Below are 10,587 nucleotides of genomic sequence, written 5' to 3' on the forward strand. Positions count from 1 at the left end.
GTATAAAGGACTGTGATTGTTGACCTTTATTCAAGGTTACAAGGGTCAAATATGGTAACATTTTAAACTACATACTCATATATAGGTAAAAGACCCAGAGATCTTATGTTGTGTCTGTTGCACATGATATTATAATGTTTGTTTAAATGTAGTCCACGATCTTCATTCAAGATCACAAGGGGTGAAATGAACAAAACAAAAACATCAAAACTTTCCACTTTCTAGGTGGCCAAGATCATATGTAGTATGTGAGATAAAGGACTATCAATCATCATCAGATGTGGTTATTGCCTAAATCTTTCACCAGTATCTTCTTATTTATAAGAAAAGTGCCTAAAGACTTAATATTTGGTCTATAGTACTTTCAAGATTGTTTAAATGAAGAGTCTTGTCATAAAGTTAGAGGTTATCAGGTTCAAATACGCTAGTTTTGAATGCCTTCTCATACTTAGCTAAGAAGTCTAGAGGCTCCATGTTAGGCTTAACACAGTCACTAGCATGCTCAGATAAGAAAGTTTGTCAAAGTTATTCAAGTGTATGATCTTCATTGAAAGGCATAGAGATCAAACATGCTAAAAACCTACCTTCTACATAAATTAGGGACCTGAAGGGCCAAGTTTCATGAACATTCCTAAACTTAAAATTCCTCGTAGGAAAGCATTACAGAAGTGAAAGAGAAATCTTAAGATCTCCATAAAATATGTCATGCTTCCTTTGGAACATTTAAAGTTAAGGAATGTTCATGAAATTGGGCTTAATAGGTTGCTGAGATGAAGAGCTTCTTGCCCAAATCTTTTACAACTTAATCTTCTTTATATATATATATATATATATGTCTAATTAGTTTACACTAAGACTAAAGGACTGATTTAAGTAATTCTTGGAAATTAGAACAACCTTCATTAAATGTCAGAGAAGTCAAAATTGGTCCGATATTTGAATTATTTTTAGAAACAGAAGGGCCAAGAAATCTAATTCTTGACCTGTAGCATGTAAGAATGAAGGACTATCATGTTTAATTGAATTTGAATGACCATGTTCTTCATATTGTAGAATATTTTTAGGTTTAAATTTGTACAATAGATAAGCAATACAGGTCAAATTCAGAATTTTTTTATTATAAATAGCATAACTTTTATCAATAACTATTGCTATAAACACATCCATCACCAGCTAGAGAATATGTGTATAGCATTTCACTTTTCCTCATAAGAGTATGAGTCAAGGGGGATAATCCCTAACAACTATGTAACCTAAGGTATTTAGTAATATATCTATTAACCTTCTCTATAACAATCTATAATTGACCACTATTCACTGTTGTTACCTTGGCTTTTGTGAGTCTCTATATAATCCAACATCTGTTTCCTTGGTATCGGCTGTTCTCAGGAAGTGGTGAGTTTCTGGTTTGGAATTCTAATTTTTTTCTAACATACTAACTCATATGTTGCATTTTAGAATTTTGTTTTATTTTTAGGAACCTGTTAATAATTGAGTTCCAATGTTTGTTAATTTATATGGAAGATATCAGTAAAATGATGAGTAAGAAAGATAAATGGTTATCATACCAGACTTCTTTAACACTGCAGTGAAATCATCAACCAAGGAAGACAACTAACATATAAGAAATGCAGTAATATCAAGGAATATTGCAAGGAATATCTAAGCATATTGAGATTGAACTGAGTCCTAGATTATGGTGATTCTGCTGCTATTGTGATCCGGAGCCTTACTACTAATTATTACTGCTGGTACAGAGACTTACTAACCAGATAATATATAGGTACATGTATGTACAAATGTATAACTGGAAGGTGATAGTAAAGTGTTTAGGTTTAAGTGGTTTTAACTTTTTATGTAGGGAATGTTTCTATTTTTATATTTTATCAATTTTTTGTGTGTTTTTTCTTCAAAATCTTCTTGCTTGAACAGTTTTTTGAAAACTTTTTGAAGCACCATTTGTTTGTGAAAATATTTTTGGGCACATTTTTATACAATTTTTTCAAACACCAATGAAATCCATAATTGACACTTTCTGTGCACTAGAAGCAACAGATACACATTACATAATTGGTGGAATGCTGTCACCAGGGTGATAAACCAGTTACACAGTCTAGCACTCACCATATAGCTCTGTCCGTATGCACCTTCAATATCTCTTCTCAGAGAGGATTCATCTGTGTTTTCACCTAAGTTGGTACGATTTAACATGAACAGAAATCAATGACTACAAGTTTGACCTAATTAGCACCCTTTGTTGTGTTGATGCTGACAACATAAGAGCATTATACACTGGTTATATGTTTTTATGTTGATTAGACTTTATCTGCATGTCAGCCTCATTTTAAGTTACAATGTTACATCATTTACTGAGGTTGTCATGGAAACCTAATACTGTTGCTAGAGACAGACAGTGCCATGGTAATAAGATGTGCTGAACACCAGTTTCATGATGAGCAAATTTTACATCAAACACACCAGAACATGGCCATATTTGTTGTTCTAAGGTATTATTATGTATATAATAAAGAAAAATCACAATGCTATCAAGTTTGTATTACAAGAAATCTCTCCAATTGTATTCAATTGTTATTTTTCCCAAAAAATCTGTTGCTTTGACAATACATTGCATTTGTATTTTGCTGTTTTTTGTGATACATTGTAAAACGTTGTACTTCAGTCATCTACCATGTTGAAAATAAAGGTCAAGGAGTTAATTAGGAGACTTATTTCTTTTTAAGCTTTATATGTAAATTCAACTTTATCAGATTATATTTCTCCTGATATTAGTTTTAGGACATTCCGGAGTATTTGATGTATTACTAACCTGTATCAGTCCAGAGCCTTGTATATATGTATTGATTTCCAGCTGATTTCATAACCAGATTGATCTAACCGGTATTAGACCAGAGCTTTGTTATAATAAATATTGAGTTATCAGCTGATTCCTAAACCAGATTGTGATGAGAACGCACTCATGTCAAATGAGGATGTACCTATCTTATACCGTGTAACTTGTCTGAACAGGACCCTGTACAAACTGGAAACTTGTCCATACTGATTAAATTGTGTAGTTCCGGCAAATCATATATAGTACCTAAAACCTTTATAATCCGCAACCTGTCTACTCTAAAAAACGGACTTATCCTGGTAATTTGACCGTACTTTTCTTTGCAAAATTAATTTGGGCAAACAAGAGACGATGTTTTCACAACACAGAACAATCAAATCAAGCACTATCCATTCACGCCTTTGATTCAAAGCTACCGTTAGATCATGAGATGCCTACAGGAGTTTTACATGTACTAAAGACAGTGACAGCTTTTCACTTGTACATGTTTTGTGAATACTTTTCACATAATCATAACATGCCTCAATTCTGTCGCAGTAAAATATTGTAGGTCATCCCTTATAGGTAAACTTGCTATAATTGGAGAGAGATTTTCTAACGAGAAATATCACAGCGACCAAGTGAGCCGTACCGGAAATGTGAGCCATTGAAATGTGCTTACTAGAAATAGACATGGTGGTTGGTAAATAAACAAATCTACTTGACATGATTTTCACTGCTTGATGTTTAGCAACACAATAGTTGATATGATGGAGTTGTAGCTCTGACATCTGCCATTCGTTGTTCAGAACTACGGCATTGCAGCTAACCATGAAAAGGTTATATTCTCTACAAACCAGACACATGTATAGACCGAACAAAAGGACTGATCCCGTTAACATCCGGTTGAGACAAGTTATACTGTATATACATCTTAATCTTATTTTCACAGAATAAAATGTTTACCATTGTTTAAATGAAAAGAAATAATCTGTCTGCTATTTGTTATTGAGATGTTGAAAAAGATCAAATAAAATAGCCTGAAGTAATGCACACATTAATATATTCATCACCTAACAATGTAAATGCCAGATTATTCCTTACTTACTGCTCAACTTCACTTGTATTGAAATGATACTAAGGTTACTGGTTTCTCTATTGCTAGATAACAATATCAGACAAATGACAAATTATTTATATTTATATTCTTTTAGAAAACAAATCCTTAGGAATTATTTACTAAGTATTATTTTATTTAACCTATTTTTCAATATTTTTTGTTCTTCTATTTCAGTTTGACAAAGCAAGCAGCAAAGATGAAATCAATAAAATTGTGAATACATTCCTTGAAACACTGCGCTCAAAGATCAACCCCCACAACCTGCAGCGATTTGTACATTCATTCATGAAGTGAGTGTCAAGGAGTCTTTGGTCTGTAAGATTCAACCAATCACGTTGTCATTGTATACAAAACAATATGTATTAGAAGATACAAACATTCCATTTTAAAAATTACCTCCTTTTATATCACACTATCACTTACTGTTTAAAACTTGTAAATTTTATATAACATTGATGTTTTATTTAACATGATGTAAAATTTCTATGTAAATGTTTTAAATTTGAACATACATGTTCCACAACATTGGTAACAATTTTAGTATGATTTGTTGATAATGTTGAATGAAAACTTGCTGTTGCAGACGTTCCAACATTGCTGATCACCTGACATCACTCAAGTAAGTGTTACAATCAGTCGTGTTATTGTAGTTCATTTAAGGTCTTAACTCAAGAAAGTGTTACAATCAGTCGTGTTATTGTAGTTCATTTTAAGGTCTCAACTCAAGTAAGTGTTACAATCAGTCGTGTTATTGTAGTTCATTTAAGGTCTCAACTCAAGTAAGTATTACAATCAGTCGTGTTATTGTAGTTCATTTAAGGTCTCAACTCACGTAAGTGTTACAATCAGTCATGTTATTGTAGTTCATTTAAGGTCTCAACTCAAGTAAGTATTACCATCAGTCGTGTTATTGTAGTTCATTTAAGGTCTCAACTCAAGTAAGTGTTACAATCAGTCATGTTATTGTAGTTCATTTAAGGTCTCAATAAACAGGTCAAATAGACTCAAAGATCTGATAATTGGCCTATATACAATGATCAAGGTCTAGCTTCCAAGTTTGTTCAAATGAATGACCTTCAAGGTCACAGAGGTTAATTAATTGATTTTTGTCATTAATTAAGAGGTCTTGAGATTACATATTTGGCCTGTACTACACTGGGATAAAGGACTTCCAAGTTTGTTTAAATGAATGACCTTCAAGGTCACAGACTTTAATTAATTGTTTTTTGTCATTAATTAAGAGGTCTTGAGATCACATATTGGGCCTGTACTACACTGGGATAAAGGACCTCCAAGTTTGTTTAAATGAGTGACCTTGACTCTCATTCAATGTCACAGCTAGAGGTAAAATAGGCTAAAATATTTAAAAGACTATCTTAGTACTTTAGTATGCACCAGATAGCAGGTTTATCTATGTGACATTATTTGTGTAGGTGCCGAGTGCTGAATGTGACAGGCTCCAAAGCATCCTTCAATCATACTGTCCATACCCTGTTTGGTCACATGACCCATTCGCTAGCCAAGAATCAGGTGGAATTACTGGAGTTTGATGGAGTGGCCAATGTGATCGAAGAAAGGGTAATTAAATAAAGAAAAAAATAAATGTTTTCAGAATTGAACAAACCATAAAGTGATTTGCATGAAAAGTTTGCACGATATGATGCATTCAAATTTTTGAGCAAAATTGATTTTAAACAATTTGGCTAGCCCAAGGGTACATTTTGTGCATTCACAGTTAACACTAAAAAAAAAAATAGCGTAATTATATTGCAGCACAAAACCCTGTGGGAAATATACATTAGGTTATTGCTAAGATTAATTATATACCTTTACAATTATAATATCTAAAATGTAGGGGTAACCAAATTAGTAATGAGCAGTTTCTGAATCAAAATTGATAATTTCTTTTCAGCCTGAGAAGCTGGCAGAGTCTTTCATCTATTTCGCTCAAGGACTTGGAGTCAGTAAGTAAAGTGTTCATACAGAACTTTGAGTTTTTTGTAACAGCCTGAGATTATAGGAACTTGTGATTTGTCTGCACTGTAGCATTATTGCTATTCAGTAAGGTTTTCACCTTGAACAGCATTTATGGTAGAGTACAATTGTCTTAACTTTCTTTTTGAAAGTTTGAAATTACAACACCAATCAAAAGATTACTAGACCAATCAATTACCATAGTTGAGAAATGTAACATGAAATTGACAACAGAGCATATATCTGACAATTGATTCACAGCTGATACTTTAGTGTAATATTTGATTGCCTGAATATTGTTCAGTCGTACAATATCAACTTTACTAACTACTTAAGTCATTTTAACAAGCATGTCGAGGCCCAAAGACCTGATATTAGGTCTAAAGCGATTATCAAGTATGTTCAGATACATGACATTGACCTTTAATCACTCTATTTAAACAGTGGGTGGAGTTCCAATGCCTCGAGTGCGTCGTAGCTCCAGCACAGATCAACAGCTGACCAAGCAGAGGAGCATGTCGATGGAGGAGTGTGACCGACCAACTGGAATCTACTCGTCCTCACCTTCTAGACTTAGTACCAGCCCCAAGTCTAGCCCTCTGTCCACCAGCCCTCCCCAACACTGAGGCTCTTACCAACATGTTGCAATGGATGTTTTAGTCACAAAGTGACCTCCCTTTATTGGATAGTGCTACCAGATAGGTGGCGCTGTAACCGGACATGGGCCTCACTCATTTACACTGTTGTTACCATGGCAACTTAGTTACACCTTAGAGGGTTACATGAGAACGATCTAAGTGATGAAGAGGCTTTTCCCAGTTGTTAATAGATGGCTTACCACAGGCAGGTGATGGTGTAACTGTTTTATTTGCTATATACAGTATCCCTTGTTAGAAGACCCTGGAATCTGATACGTCTGCCCGATTTTCTTTATTTCTCATTCCAGTTATGATAAATACTCTTTAAGTGGGAGACTCATCTCATACAGAACAAAAGGAGGAATTTCTTACAAAGTTCTGAAATTTTAAGTGTTCTTTACCTACGTTCTTATTCAAAGCATAATTAAAAGCAATTGAGATAGAACAATCAAGACCCAATACATATAATGTGGATTTACCTGACTGGCAGAAATGTTGAAACATACATTGTAAAACATATAATATTGGTTCATTATCAATTAGTGTTTATAAATGTGTTTATCTGATGCTGTCAAGATCAAAACCAAGAGCATGCGTACATTACTACTTGTTAAACCAGAAACTACCTGTGAATGTTAAACATAATTTAATGTACATATCAATAAACACCTAGTGTAAGAAACTGTCCAGGCTGTTACAAAGTAATGGTATTTTATAAACTACGCACTATGCAGTTTTAAAACTCAAGATTTTAATGTTTTTTTCTGATTTGAAAAAATATTTGTAACCATAGTTTTGTTTACCTTCCGTTTTGTTAAAAATGTTAGAGTTTGTGTGTGATGAACAGATTACTACAATGTCCGATGTATTTAGGGTTTTCTCCATGTCTGTATGGATTACTTTAGGTATCTATATTTAGACTATAGAAGGGTATATCAAAGGCCAATTTATCAGTCTATAAAATATTAGAACTTATAAAGAGGTTAATATTTTATACTTTAGCATAAAACACAATAAAATAAATGGTATTGCTATAAACTTCATATCTCTAATATCATTTATACTAGAATTTATTTTCCAACTGAAATTATACATGACGTCATATTGAAAGCTGCTAAGATTTTGTTGTTTTTTCCGTCAAGTGTCAAGTCTAGTGTAGCTATTCAAGGTGTACAGGTTGTCTCCCTTGCCATATTCTTCCCTGTCCTAGCATCATCAAACTGAATTATTTGGACTGACATATGACATTATAAATTCATATGAGTTAGAGGATATAAAATTAATGCTTCAATGCTATATCTTCTGCTTGGGATTGTAGTTGATTGTAATACATCTGACTGTCAAAGGGTCGGTAGAGATATCATCACCAATCATTTTTTCAAACTTTTTACAGATACCGGTACAAAATTATATATACAATGTATATATATAGAGAGAAAGTACAGTGGGTTAGCCTCCCTTTGATATACCTCCTGTCATTCCACAATCGATTTTTGGTAGCAAAGAAACAAAGAGAAACTTAAGTTTTCTTTTTTAAAATAAAAATATAAGAGAATTAATATTTGAGTTATGACCGAGATGATGTTTTTACCAGTATGTAGTCCAGTGTCTGATAAGCTCTTATTGTGCCTTTCTGCTTTATAGCACTTTAGATAGTATATTGTTTACTTTTCTGACATACCAAATCCTGTATTACCCAGTATCTAATGAAATACCCTTTCAAAAGTCTTTTGATCCTTAACACTTGTATTCAATAGAAGTTAAATAATTCTTTTATCGAATTGAAAACTGTTCATTGAAGTTAATTTGTATTGCTAAGCCTTCATTCTGACCTTAATGTATTTAAAGAGGCTGTTGAAGAATATCCCGAAATGTATTTAAGTGTTCAAAATTACAATTAAATGAATACATTACTTCTAAAGAAAAACAATAACCAAAATTTCTGACACCAATTGCATAACATAGAATTAACCATGGACTGTTCTCATCCAACACTTCTATAAACGTCAAAATCATATTTTTGTGAAGAGTGTAGTTTTCCTTCCTAATAATATTATTTTATATTTTTAGAATAATATGTAGTGTTTATAGTTTCCTAAAGAGACTTATTATTTTCAATGACAATTACTAAATAGCATTAAGCATTGGCTTCCCCTCTATAACTTTCTTATTAATGTCTAAAATATTTTATGAAACTTTAATTCTTGTTCATATTGAATTTTTTTATATTTTTAGAAGATAGCATTTTTATACTCCCAGCTAGAGTTCATTAAAGAACAGAATTTATTTTTCTTTCTGAATAACTCTGCATGAGTTTTGTATAAAATGACCTTTGTACAGCTAGTCATTTACCATACAGATTTTCACAAATCTGTCATCACTTGGTTCAAATCACTGTAAAATCGCAGCTATTTACACTTGTTTTCACAATATGCTTTACGTTAACACTCAGTATTTTACATTTAAGTCACAACTTATAACCACCTAGTCATCTACACAGGCAGTTTCATTCCACTGTATCATATGCTCTGTATATATATGTAAACACATGGTGGTCACAGACAAATCACAAAGGGACTGTTAGGGTTTAATATTTATAACCATTTAGTAGGTTGTAGAATTGTTCTTATCTCTGTGTTATTTCGAAACAGGAATTCGTTAATAATTTAAAACATATTCTAGTCATGGTGTAAATAAAATTATTTCTGTTTATTTGAAGATCGAAGCATAACAATATCTTTTAAATTAAGGCTTGTGTAAGTTAGTGTAATCTTACCATATTACAATAAGTAAGTTCACTATAATTATCTCAACCTATGAACTATATACAGCTTTATAAATTATTTGTCATACGAGTAAAACACAGCCTCTTAATTAATATGTATCTGATGTAAGATAAAAATATTTAACTTAGTTGGAAACCCTGACGTGGTCCTGGCAGCATATATACATGTCCTCAACATAAGATGATATGGACATGCATCAAATGTCCTCACATCAAGTATTTGTACACTCGCTCTAATTCTTATAGTACCAAGCAAGTGTTTTAGTGAGATATGTTAACTTTGTGTACCATACACATTATATCGCTGTCTTGTAGTGGCCATATATTCTTCCATTTTTGTTAGTCTATCCAAGTAATAATGAAAAACACCTTTGATTTCTGTTGAAGATATTGTATTTTTTTTTTTTTTTTTTTTGTAATTATGAAAAAAAAAAAAAAAAAAGCAAATAAGCATAAAATTTTACCTCTGTGTGAGTTTGTATGGAATGTCTGTAATTATTTACAAGTTATGTCAGCCATGTTGAAAACCATCAGCTGTTATAGAAATGGCCAATAAAAACACATATTTGTTTTCATATCAACATCGACCAATGTTTGTACAACCCCCCTCAACTACACAGGATGATGGCAATACATGCATGTATTGGTGTATTATAATGTTTCTGTTGGTATGAAGTGGATAATAATGATATTGACCACCTCTGAGGAAGAGCTTCTGTTAAGGATACATATATATATAGCCAGCAATTGACAGATATCACCTGTTATGCAATATGTCTTGACAATATTTTTAACCCATTTTATAAGGATGTTATATTTACATGTAGAGTTATTCGGAGTTGGGTGAATGGTTGTTTTTATTTCCCTGAGTTTTACAGACCTGATGTATGACATATGTTTGTGTTGTGTTGTGTGTCGCCCTGCTAGGCGACACCTTCCACGTTCTAGGGTAGTCACAGCTAACACGCTGTAATAAACCATTATATATTGTGTACGCCTTGTGTCATTCTTTGCTCACATTGACTCACAAAAAACTTGTACAAGATCTCCATTACTAATCATCATTGTGTCGAAAGGCAAGTTTGAACATTCTAAAATTCAGTTTTTCTAGAATCTCTGAATCCTCATTATGTTGTATGTTATGTAATGTTGATCCATGAGGTAAACACCATAGCAAGATAATCCTTTAATTACTGATGGCAGATTAAAGATCACCTAGCCTCTCAGTGAAAGATAACTC

The 10,587-nt window shown here is 32.6% G+C and overlaps 1 protein-coding gene across 1 annotated transcript in view; it reads left to right on the top strand.

Annotated features, from left to right (window-relative positions):
* Nucleotides 1–10,337, top strand: part of LOC138335692 (uncharacterized protein ZK1073.1-like) — a 77,034-nt gene extending 66,697 nt beyond the window's left edge. Inside the window, exons 10-14 of the mRNA XM_069284854.1 lie at nucleotides 4,125–4,240; nucleotides 4,534–4,569; nucleotides 5,384–5,528; nucleotides 5,863–5,914; nucleotides 6,369–10,337. Coding sequence (XP_069140955.1) covers nucleotides 4,125–4,240; nucleotides 4,534–4,569; nucleotides 5,384–5,528; nucleotides 5,863–5,914; nucleotides 6,369–6,550 — 531 coding nt within the window. The 3' untranslated portion in view covers nucleotides 6,551–10,337. The remainder of the gene's footprint in view (nucleotides 1–4,124; nucleotides 4,241–4,533; nucleotides 4,570–5,383; nucleotides 5,529–5,862; nucleotides 5,915–6,368) is intronic.
* The last annotated feature ends 250 nt before the right edge of the window (nucleotides 10,338–10,587 follow it).

This window comes from Argopecten irradians, chromosome 11 (genome assembly GCF_041381155.1).
Source record: "Argopecten irradians isolate NY chromosome 11, Ai_NY, whole genome shotgun sequence".
Taxonomy (NCBI): domain Eukaryota; kingdom Metazoa; phylum Mollusca; class Bivalvia; order Pectinida; family Pectinidae; genus Argopecten; species Argopecten irradians.